The following is a 12340-nucleotide window of genomic DNA, read 5'->3' on the forward strand; positions in this document are numbered from 1 at the left end:
AAAGGATATACCAAGAGCTCTGGCCAAAAGTTTCAATATAAGGAATAATTCCTATTCGAGAGTTGAAAAGAAAAACGTGTATATTCTGCTAAGAATAACAGTTTTAAACTAATAGTAAATTTAAACACAACGTGTAAGTGCGACAGTTTTAAGATAATAGTAAATTTAAATACGTTTAAGTGCAGAAATAATGTAGTTTCAAATATGCAGTGATATAGTACAAAGGTACATAAAATACCAGTACACAACAATTGTTTTATACAAGTCTCAATGGCAGTCAAAAAGAGTCCATATTATATAAAATCAGAATAAAGAATAAAGAATCAAATAGGGCCAAAAAGAAGTATCCGGAGTGTGAATCAGATGTACGACTCAGTAGTGGTGACCAGGACAGGGCCCTGTTTCGGAGTAAACGCCTTCTTCAGCTCAGTTTTTTGAGGACTATAAATCTGTTGGAAGTCTATATCATTCAATTCTTTTATGTTTCTTTTTCAACATGCGTACTTTATGTACCTTTATACTATATCACTGCATATTTGAAACTACATTATTTCTGCACTTAAACGTTGTATTTAAATTTACTATTATCTTAAAACTGTTGCACTTACACATTGTGTTTAAATTTACTATTAGTTCAAAACTGTTATTCTTAGCAGAATATACACGTTTTTCTTTTCAACTCTTACGTAGAGACTGTGTCACACGTTCTCTTGTCTTGCTCCCTATATAAAGATCTCAGGGACGAGACCATCACGCCGCTCCTATCTGCCATCCCGGGCCGCTCTTGTGAAGCCAAATTGTTCTCACTCCTAGCCGACCAGAACAGCTTGACAACAGAGAAGGTTGCCAAATTTATCGAGAGAGCAATGAGACTGAGAGCTGCTATCTGAATGACATCAGTGTTGTCACCCGGATTCCTCGCCTAGGATCTTATTATTATTATCTTTACGTTTTATTATTATTATATTACCTCTGCCGAGTTTTAAGTACTGAGATTATTAATTTATCTGCATCTGGTTATTATTATCTTTCTCCCTGTCCTGACCATCCCTCCGAGGTTATATTTATTTTTATAATCTTTCAATTCGGCTGGTCTATTCACTTAACCAACCTGGAACAATCTACCAGAGAAAAGGCCGCCGCCCATGGGACAGAAGGTCATGGGTGAATGATAATCCAGTTTTTATCTAGGGTTTTAATAGGTCATAAGATTTTATGGTAACTATATTCGTAATGTATTTTTGTTGGTGTTTGTCCTTTAATGCTATGGCCTGTTAGCTACGCAAATAAAGTCTATATCTATCTATCCAGAGCCTAAACAGAAGGGCTGCAGTGAGGTAAAAGAAATAAATTACCCCTTATGTGTCAAGCCTGACAAAGGATTCTGGAGAATTCAAAAGACTACATACAACTTTGCAATGTTTTGCTTAGCCTAATAAAGGTGTCGCGTTAATATGGTTTCTGGATTTTCCTTATGGGATAACATGGCTGCCATTACTTTTTTGTTTTAAGGTCTCCATATTCTTCCTCAGTGGGCCAGGAGCCTGACGTGACAATCCTGAGACAAGATTTCAACACCAGAAAATATGAGTAGATGAACTAAGGGCCGGGGGCTGGATCCGGCCCAATCACCTTCTAAATCCGGCCCGCGGACGGTCTGGGAATCGGCGTGTTTTTACATGAGTAGAATGCGTGCTTTTATTTAAAATGGGTTATTTGTGGGGCATAGGAATTCGTTCATTCCCCCCCCCAAATATAGTCTGGCCCCCCACAAGGTCTGAGGGGCAGTGGACTGGCCCCCTGCTGAAAAGGTTTACTGACCCCTGGCATAAGAGGATGCCATGAAATTGAAACAGAGCATTTTGACAGACACAGTTGCTCAACAAGTTAGTTCTCCTTGGTCTGTCAGTTAATTCTTCTTCCTGGCTTGCCAGTTAATTCTTTTCCTGATGCTGACCTGGCGGGACGCATGGCTGCAAGTAGCTACAAGCAGCCCAGGAAGTATGCAATCGACTCAGTTCTGGGAACACTTTGAAAACAGCCTGACAAGGACTTCTAGGAACAAAATATGCCTTGGGATCCTCCCTGGGCAGAACGCCATACCAGCCAAGATAATGTTATTTCCCATGTTCCTTTTTGTGTGTGCTTTTAAGCCACTGGCTTGCAATCAATTTTACTTTTAAAATACCAAAATGTGCCTTGCGATTTCCCTCGCCACCTGCCTGTATCAGATTGCAAATACCCTAATCCTATTTGGGTTCCTTTCACAAGAGCGTTTTAAAGCGTTCTTGCGGTCAGAACAGTCTTGACACCAGCATATTAGCAGGTTTCTGAGTTTTCGGATTAGCAAAATGGATAGGGTGCAGCGAATGGGGTTAGGGGAAATCTTGGTGGCACCTTGCGCTTATCCCTTGGCGGGTCCACAGCGCCACGCAGATGATCATGCCAAAATACAAGGCCCAGAAAGCTTCTTCAAAAGGCAGAAATTGGGAGCCGTAAACAACAGACTGTTGACAATAGCCACAGTTGAACCAGAGGTATTCCAAGTGTCAGTCACTCTTACCTTTCTGCCACCAGGTAGAGATACCTGATACAGTGGTACCTTGGTTCCCGAACTTAATCCGTTCTGCGAGTCCGTTCGACTCCTGGAACTGTTCGAAAACCAAGGCGCAGCTTCCAATTGGCTGCAGGAGCTTCCTGCACTCAAGCTGAAGCCGTGTCGGACGTTCGACTTCCGAAAAACATTCGCAAACCAGAACACTTACTTCCGGGTTTGTGGCGTTCAGGAGCCGATTTGCTCGATAACTAAGCCGTTCGGGAACCAAGGCTCCACTGTACTGGCTGCTGGCTGCTCACTGATGTACTTTTATTTTATTCTCCACGGAACTGAATGGCAAGAAATGTAAAGGGGTACCCCACTGGGCGAGGAGCCAAACCTCTCCCCAACAAACAGCAATATCTAGGAAAGGTATTATTCCACATCTGAGATACAGCTCGTTTTCTTTCTCCCCTGAACTAAAAAGGTTCCGAGTTTCTGGAATTCAAAAGGTTCCAAGTTGCGCGGGGCTGCAATCGGTGACCTCGTTCAGATGGGGGAAAGATGATCTCCTTCGTTCCTGAGACTGCGCTTTCTCAGGTTGTTGGAGCGGAAGGCAAAGTTGGCCCCACTCCAGTGGAATCAAGTGTGACCCTAAACTTCTGGTCCATATATGCGAATGGCTGCCTGCTGGCCAGTCACACACTCGGGAAGGAGAACGAGAAGCCGAAGTGGAACACAGACTCTGAAAACTTCTTAAATCTGCTCCCCCCCCAACCCAGCCACAGCAAATTTGCTAGCAAAGTTATATTACTTTGAAGGCTCTTCAGTACATATTTGGCAGCCAAGCCCCAAGCCTTTAGCAGAATTGCTGGAAAGTCTTTACAGTTATTGTTTCTCTGAATTCTTGGGATTGATAAAACATGACCGAGAAAGACAAAAAAAGTTTTTTTTTTGAAATTCTCACAAGTGTCATATCATATCACTCTCAAGGTGTTGCTGGCCAGCAATCTGAGAAGACACACCTTACCGTTTTGGATGATGAAACTAGTCTGGATAACAAGATGGCTTGCTGACTCCTGGGTAATGTCTTGCAGCCCCTCTAATCCTTGTGATGGATTAGAAACAGGGGAGACGTAAGGCAGACGCAGTTTCACGTTGCCAGGAGGGCAATATTGCTCCGGCTCTTTAGAGAGAGGGAAGTGCTCAAATGCACCAAGGAGGCTGGTGTGAGGCTAAAAAATGAAAAGAGGTGATGCGAGTCACGGGGTGGGGAGAGAATAAAGACATGAACTACCCCAGGGGAACAACACATGCATACAGAGACACAAGCACGCAGGACTAGTCTTGTAAATAGTGTGGTTTAATTTTGCCTAAAGTCCTCAATGTCTTATCCTGCTGTGGATAGCCCAGTCTGCATGGCCTCCTGCCCTGCTGGAGGGAGACTACTAGGTTTTTGATCCCAACTTTGTGGCTCACAGCTGCAAGCGGCAGGGTCCGTGGTGTGCCCTGCACTGGGGAGGCCAAACCCAAAGATCCCACGCCTGCTTCGTGTCAGCTGCACCCCGCCAACGCTCTGGTCCTCTACAAATCTATTCAGAGCATCTTCAGAACACCACAACCCCTCAAAAGGGACAGAAGCAGGAGAGGGGAAGGAACCCGGAGCCGGGCGCCGAGCCGCCAAGACAACACGTTGCCGTTTTGGCCTTTGACGCAAGGAAACCAGAGCACAGAGAAGCCCTTCAACCCAAAAAACACTTTTGCCCAGTCAGACCGGAAAGCCAGAGGAGAAGGTTGGTTAGAAGAACTTGACACCCCGCCCGTCATCCAGGGTGATGATTTCAGCCTTGTGTTCCTGTTGCAGAGCTTGCAGTGCGCGGAGAAGCATGGATTCTTCCAAGCCATGGAACTCTAGGAGAGGAGGAAACAGCCTCGGTTGAGGGATTTGGCAACCACACACAAAAGCTTCCACAAGATAAGCAGCAATCGCTACATCTGGTGGTAGAGAGTTCCACAGTGTAACCATGCACTGGTTCAAGAAATACTTCCTTCTGTCTGTCACTGGATGAACCTGGGTTCTAGTACAGTGGTACCTTGGGTTACATACGCTTCAGGTTACAGACGCTTCAGGTTACAGACTCCGCTAACCCAGAAATAGTGCTTCAGGTTAAGAACTTTGCTTCAGGATGAGAATAGAACTTGTACTCCGGCGGCACGGCAGCAGCAGGAGGCCCCATTAGCTAAAGTGGTGCTTCAGGTTAAGAACAGTTTCAGGTTGAGTACGGACCTCCAGAACGAATTAAGTACTTAACCCGAGGTACCACTGTATTTTGAGAAACAAATGTTTTACTCTTTTTATCCACACTGTGCATAATGCAGCCTTGCTCACCATTTATTTTTTCTAAACTAGAAAAACCCAAAGGTTGTAGATTCTCCTCCTACAGGAGTTGCTCCAACCACTTGATCATTTGAGTTGCCCGTTTCTACACTACAATGCAAAATTCCGCCAGGTGCAAGCAAAGCTACCTTCATTCTCTGTGTCATCGCCATTGGACAGCTCATACAAGGTGAAAACTGAGTTGGTCAACCCATTCTTTGACACCTGGGAACACAAGAGGGAGGGGGGGGAAGAGAATGTTAAAACTCTGACCTGCATTTATCAGTTTTCCAGTCTCAGACCAATAAGTCAATAAAAACGAATAAAAATGTTAACCACAGCTTTTCGTAAAAGGGAAAAAAATCAGTAGTAGAGTGTCAGGGAACTGACATCGGAGCCAGAGGTGGAGGCAAGCCTCCCAAGCGATGCTGGAGAAGGGCCCAGCAGGGAGAGAGGGAGCTCATCGGCTGGGGAAGGAAATCAGCGTAACACCAGGGATAAAGGGGGGCAGATGGGGGAATCGGCGAGGGGGCTCCAGGACTCCTCGCCGGAGACCAGCGGGGAGAGCACGGGTCCTCCGCTGCCCACACCCACCCTGCGCAGAAGACTTCTGCGCAGGGAAAGTAGGCGTAGACTTGGTGTCAAAGAACTTCTTTGCTGGAAGAAGTTCAAGAAATGCCCACTGACGGATTCTGCTAGCGACTGAAACAGCCACGAACTGAAGGGCTGTCCAGACAGAAAAGGTTTAACCAGGCAACCTAGCTAAGAGTGGCGGCAACTTACGCACGAGCAACCCCTAGAACCATTACATAGAGCACCAAAGCACAGCAACAAAAATAACAGGAGAAGGGAAAAAACAAACACACACAGTTTGAGCAATGTATCAGAAGGCCTTCGACATTGGGCACTGAAAATACATTAGAATAGACGCCAGGCAAGCCTCCTCGAGGAGAACATTTGAGTTGCGGGTTGCCTGCAATGAGAAGGCCTCTCTCCAAACACCATTTGCGCAACCTTCAGAGACAGGCAGGTTCACGCAAGAGATGACATGTTTTTAGTTCCCAATGCGTGCGTGGCTTCAAAGATAAAAACAGCAGCATTTTAAAAACTGTGCTCGGAAACAGACCAGCGGCCCATGAAGAAATGAGATATTATTATTGGAAAACAATAAAAAAGCAAAACCAAACAGATGCCGTGGTTAATTTGCTTCTCAAAGACTGCATCTCTGGAAGCCTTTTTCTTACTTTTCAAGCTCTCCAAAGCCGTTCATCAAGACTCAACGCAGGCAATCTGCTTGGGCTGGTGGGAATTTGTGCTTCCATGACTGCGTATCAGGCAAGGGGAAAAATGTCCCTAGAATCTCAGTTTTCACTGGGAAAAATAACAGCAACTTTCTAGCCCTTAACACTCTGGGGGCTGGGCAGAATGCCTGGTGAAACTTCAGAGCGGGGGAAGGGAGGAAGGAGCGGATTCAAGCATACAGTACCTCCATGACCTTAACCAATGGCTTTCAGGAGCACCATTAACCAATATGGGTTACACAGTCCAAAACCTGCTCTTACCCACTGATAGATGAGCTTGCCCCATTCTTCCGGACGCCGCCACATGATCAGAAAGCTAGATTTGTTTTTGTCAAGCCATTCAAGATTCCCTGGAATGAAGCAGAACACTCACATAATATCAGGGCCCACTTGTACCTAAGACAACAGACACCGAATCTCTCCTGTGTAAGAAGTCGATTACTTCTTAGATGAGCCTGTGCAAAAAAACATTAATGCTGTGATTTTAGTCACGCTTACTTGGAAGTGAATCTCACTGAAATTGATGAGAATTGCTGCCAAATAAACATGTTTGGGATTAGGGATTTACATGACCCTCAAGTTTCATGATCTTCTTTCTACCCGTATAACCATTTTGCACAGCATTATACACAGTGGCAGTTTCCCCCCATCCTGCCACCAAACAGAGAAAGATCCCACCAGAAATTTCAGCTTGAAGCGTATCTTTAAAAGTTAAACACCACAGACTTTCTGATTTCAGGAAATTTCTATCTTGGGGGGGGGGGGGAGCATTTTTTATTCATTTCAGAATATTGACTTAAAATGTCTCCTGATGATTGTATACCCATTTTTATATTCAGCTGAAAAGCTCACACATCTCAAGATTTCAGAAGCAGGCTAATCTGGAGTTCTCGAAACTTCTGTTACCATTTCAAAATCACATCATTTTATCCCTGTTCTCAGTGATGGCTGGTTGCTTTCTTTATCCCCAATTGGGATAAAGAAGGAAGTTCAAACTGTCTTATGGGCAGAGAAGTTTCATTTCCTGACCCACCTTTATTTGTATAAGGAAGATGCTTTTGTTTTCCATGCCAGCTGTTAAGACCCTGCCTGGCATTTTAAAATGAGAACTGGATAAAACAGTAAATGCAAAGTTAACTCAAAATCAGCACAAACCAGAACCCACCTTTTTTCCTGAGTTCTTCTAACACCACAATGATGGATTCCAACGGGAGCTTTCCTGTTTCACAGTTAAGGAAACAGTCACTTGGCACAGGATAGGAAAAGGGTATACAGAAGTCGAGAAAATAATATAAAGTAGGACAAACTCAACTTAGGACAACTAAAGGAACCTGAAAGGTCTTGGTCTCAGAATTCAGGGCTTTTTTACTCAGAGCAGATCCAATGAAATTAATGAACCACAGTTAGTCGTGTTTATTAAATTCAATGACTGTGCTTGGAGCAAAAAGGTAAAGCATTCTAGTTTCTCAAGGAGATGGCTCTTCTCTTTGCTGCAGTAACGCAGCAGATATGGTAACTTGCCCATCAAACCAAGCATGCAACCAACCCAACTCAGAATTTGGTCACTGAACTGGAAGGGGTTAAAATGACATTAACTCAACCCTTTGCTTGAAGGGCAGGACCATCCACCAACCTCTCAACAGATCCACTAAGGCAACCCCAAACATGTGCAGAAAGCAGGCACCTGCAGAACAAATAGCTTGAGACGTTTCAAGTAATTAGGTTCCATGTTGCAGGGGACGAAAACTATGGAGAAGTTTGATTCTACCTTGAATTTACATTGCAAAATTGGCTTCCTAATACTGTGCCGAGTAAGAAAACCCATCATCAACAAAAGCACAAAAGTAGGTCACTGCAGAAAAACAACCACCTATTTTATAGTAAGAGTAAAATAGTTGCATTGTCCTTTTTAATGAACTAAAGTGGCAGGGTTGGGCAGAAAGTTCAATTCGCAGAACTCAAGAAGAGAGATTCTGTGTAACTGAAATGTATTCTGATACAATTTGCCCACCAGGAAATGTCAGCTACTGTCATCTAAGTCCCTCTGTTTTTAATAGATCCAACAGGGCAACTAATATTTTGAGGACATCTGCTCAAGAATGACCCAGACTGCAATACAGAGGGATGACATTTCAAAGAAAAATGAGTTTAAAAAAAAAGTTTGGGAAGCAAAAACTTATCTTCTGCTCAGCAAAACTAAAAAGGCTAAAAGAGAACTCACATGTTGTTCTGGCCAAGATGAGGACAGAGCTGCTGACCTAGAAAAAAAGCATTTGTTTAAAAATGCAAAGTCATTCTGTGTGCTTTTCCTTGTTCTGCACTTGTGCAGCAACCCAACGAACAATTGCTGCAAGCCTGAACTGCTTCCAAGCCTGAACTGTGAACTGTTCTTCCATGACAGCAGCCAGCACGTTCATCTAAAGAAACAGCAAAATTCCTTTGCCTGCTCACCAGGGTAGGTAAGGCAGCCACAGGCTTGGGGGGGGGGGGGGAAGGAAGGATACGCTGCAGTTTCCAGTTGTTGAACAGTGGGCTCTCCTGCGCCTCTGCGACAGTCATGGTGTAGAGCTTGTTGAGGCGGCAGTAGGAAAGCACTAAGGAACACCAAGCCGTCAGCTGCTTCTGCCTCGTGTCCACATTGGGCTGCAACCTAAACGCAATCACAGGGACAGCTATAGCTCAGTCCATTTCAGAAATCCAGCTAAGCTACTTCCAAAACAGAATCAAGAATTAGAAACTTCCCATCTCCTGTCAGAAAACCCTGGTGGTGGTGATGATGATGATGTTCTGGGCCCAGCCGCGTGACTCAGGAGAGCTCAGAGCCCCTTGGCTGAAGCGACCGCTGCTTTTCCCCCTGAGCTGGCCAACAGATGTGCCTCACATGAAAAATAGGGACAATGGCTGCCAAGACCATATAACACCGGTCCTGAAAGACCTCCATTGGCTCCCAGTACATTTCTGAGCACAATTCAAATCGTTTGTACTGACCTTTAAAGGCCTAAACGGTCCAGTATACCTAAAGGAGCCTCTCCACCCCATGGCTGTCAACTTTTCCCTTTTCTTGCGAGGAATCCTATTCGGAATAAGAGAATTTCCCTTAAAAAAGGGGGAAAGCTGACAGCTATGCTCCACCCCCATTGTTCAGCCTGGACACTGAGGTCCAGCTTCTGGCGATTCCCTTCTTGCAAGAAGTGAGGTTACAGGGAACCTGGCAGAGGGCCTTCTCGGTGGTGGCACCCTCCCTATGGAATGCCCTCCTGTCAGATTTCAAGGAAATAAACAACTATCTGACTTTTAGAAGACATCTGAAGGCAGCCCTGTTTAGGGAAGTTTTTAAGGTTTGATGTTTTATCGTGTTTTTAATATTCTGTGGAGAGCCGCCCAGAGTGGCTGGGGAAACCCAGCCAGATGGGTGGGGTATAAACAATATTTTATTACAGTCATACCTTGGGTTAAAATAGTTGAAAATTTTCAGGTTGTGTTCCATGGTGACCCCGAAGTAACAGAACAGGTTACTTCTGGGTTTCGCCCCTCGTGCATGTGCAGACACTCAAAATGATGTCATGCACATGTGCAGAAGCGGTGAATCACGACCCACGCATGTCCAGACGCGGGTTACGTTCTGCTCAGGATGGGAACGGGCTCCGGAACAGATCCCGTTTGCATCCAGAGGTACCACTGTATTATTATTATTATTATTATCAACAATTAAGAGCAGCAAGGCCTGGCAAGAATGAAAAAAACAATGGTTTTGGGCCTGCTTCCCTTTGGGCCAGGCAACCACCTTAATAATAATAATAATAATAATAATAATAATAATTATTATTATTGGTTGTTAGCTCAGGGCGGCTAACAACCAATAATAAAAACAAGCTGATTGGAATGCAACTTAAAAAACAAGGTTCAATACAACATTCCGAGTACGTTTCCGAGCACAATTCAAAGTGTTGGTGCTGACCTTTAAAGCCCTAAACGTCCTCGGTCCAGTATACCTGAAGGAGCGTCTCCACCCCCATCATTCTGCCCGGACACTGAGGTCCAGTGCCGAGGGCCTTCTGGCGGTTCCCTCTTTGCGAGAAGCCAAGCTACAGGGAACCAGGCAGAGGGCCTTCTCGGTAGTGGCGCCCGCCCTGTGGAACGCCCTTCCAGCAGATGTCAAAGCGATAAACAACTACCTGACATTCAGAAGACATCTTAAGGCAGCCCCGTTCAGGGAAGTTTTTAACGTGTGATATTTTACTGTATTTTTGGTTTCTATGGAAGCCGCCCAGAGTGGCTGGGGAGGCCCAGCCAGATGGGTAGGGTATAAATAATAAATTATTATTATTATTATTATTATTATTATTTAAACATCTATGTTGTATTTGGGTGTCAAGGGGCATCACCTGTCCGGTGCTTTCTGGGAAACGAAAACAAAAAGCCGCCAAGCACCAAACGGGGCGCCCTGAGCAGCAGGAGCAGCTGTGGGCCTTAGACTCACAGAAGGGGACCCCGAGGGTCATCTAGCCCAACCCGCAACTAGATCCTACACGACTCGTGCCCAGCTGAAGCTCCTGCATTCCAGGGGGTTGGACTAGATGACCCTGGGGGTCCCCTTCCAACTCTGCGGTTCCGTGTTCCGACGGGCTGCTTTAGAGGGTGCGCTCCCCCCTCCCCACGGACTAAGGGGGCTGGCGGCCTCGAGGAGGGGTCAGGAGGGGCGCCGGGGGACTCACGTGAAGAAGGGCGGGAAACTGTACTGCCAGGGCCACTCGAAACTCATCATCGCCTCTGGGGCGGAGCAGCGCTTCCGTCTCCCAGCGCCAACTCTCGGTCCGTCCCGAAGAGGCTCCCCCCGCGCCCCGCAAGCGCCACACGAAGGTTCCGGGCAGAAGCCTGGGCCAAGTTCCCCGCCTCGCGCGCTCATAGAGCTACGCGGCCCGCGAGAGAGAGCCGCGCGCCCTCTTCCGCTGCCGAGTGTTGGCGGGCTGCGGGAGCCGCTCGTATTTTGCTCTTGTTATTGTCGCTATCCGCGTGGTTTAAATATTGTGCTTTTATTGTTGTTATTTACTTATATATTTCGTAAAAAATTAAAAAGCCTCTTGATAGTTTCTCTCTCTCTCTTTCTGTGTGCGCGTGTATATATATGTGTGTGTGTACATATATATATAATATGTGTGTGTGTAGTGTATGTATATATGTATGTGTGTATATATATATATATATATATATATATGCTTTCGTAGATTTTCACGGGTACAGGAATGCAGGTTTTGGTGTCCTCGGGTGTCTTCCCGTGTAAAAGTTGGGGTGTCTAGGCGACGTTTCGACGAGGTCTCACTCGTCATCTTCAGGCTGGTGCTTTCGGCTTCTTGTTACTGGAACAGAGCAGGATCTCAGTGTTTGAGTTCCTATAAATACTGTTGAGGGGGTGTGGTGTATAGCCTCCAATGTTCTGGGCAGAGAGGAAGTTCCCAGGCTAGTGTGCCTTTTCTTCTTTTGTTCCTTAATTACTTGAGGGATATCCTGAGTGATTTCTTGAGTGATATCCTGAGTACCACTTAGGTGGGTCATTAGGTGTGGATTAGTTGCTAAAGTCTTTGTGTCTTGACCTCTTGAACTTTGTGAAGAGTTTTTCTGAGAAGATGGCTGTACTGCACTTAGTTGTGCTCTGGCTTGGCTTCGTGTATAGGGGCGAGCTGTGGTTTTGTGGCCTGTGTCAGCCAGATCTGTGTAGGGATTGCAGGGGGGTGCAGCATCCGGAGGTGCCTCCATGGTTTGGCTACTGGATGGTGTCTGTAATTTATCTGTGGAGAGGGTCTGGGTTTGGGTCTGGTGTGGTTGATTGGTGATGGCGTTCTGTGTGCCTCTGGATCTGGTGTCAGTTTTTGTGGGGAGGGCTAATTTCCAGATGTCTGGCAAGCGGGATGTGTCGTCACGCTTGTTCATGTTGTGAGGGTGTTTCTCTATCTCGATGGCTTCCATGATTATTCTCTTGTGGTGATGTTCCATGAACAAGCGTGACGACACATCCCGCTTGCCAGACATCTGGAAATTAGCCCTCCCCACAAAAACTGACACCAGATCCAGAGGCACACAGAACGCCATCACCAATCAACCACACCAGACCCAAACCCAGACCCTCTC

General features: G+C 45.8%; 1 protein-coding gene across 1 annotated transcript; it reads right to left on the reverse strand.

Moving 5' to 3' along the window:
- Positions 1 to 3878: 3878 nt before the first annotated feature.
- On the reverse strand, positions 3879 to 11078 carry VPS25 (vacuolar protein sorting 25 homolog). The gene is made up of 6 exons (XM_081884483.1): positions 10930 to 11078; positions 8719 to 8864; positions 7380 to 7433; positions 6476 to 6564; positions 5063 to 5138; positions 3879 to 4447 (listed from the first exon to the last, which is right to left on the reverse strand). Exons 1-6 carry the CDS (start codon positions 10977 to 10979, stop codon positions 4335 to 4337), a joined length of 528 nt encoding a protein of 175 aa, XP_081740609.1. The 5' UTR covers positions 10980 to 11078; the 3' UTR covers positions 3879 to 4334.
- Positions 11079 to 12340: the final 1262 nt, after the last annotated feature.

This window comes from Podarcis melisellensis, assembly GCF_964234715.1.
Source record: "Podarcis melisellensis genome assembly, chromosome: 13".
NCBI classification, from domain to species: Eukaryota; Metazoa; Chordata; class Lepidosauria; order Squamata; family Lacertidae; genus Podarcis; species Podarcis melisellensis.

Bases quoted from the DNA above. Each gene is read 5' to 3' on its own strand.
- VPS25 (XM_081884483.1), bottom strand. From the start codon at position 10,979: ATGATGAGTTTCGAGTGGCCCTGGCAGTACAGTTTCCCGCCCTTCTTC. The intron at 7,434-8,718 runs GTATCCTTCCTT...ACTGTGAAACAG, and splicing joins CAACAACTGGAAACTGCAGC to GAAAGCTCCCGTTGGAATCC. The intron at 6,565-7,379 runs GTGGGTTCTGGT...GCTTCATTCCAG, and splicing joins AGAAGAACTCAGGAAAAAAG to GGAATCTTGAATGGCTTGAC.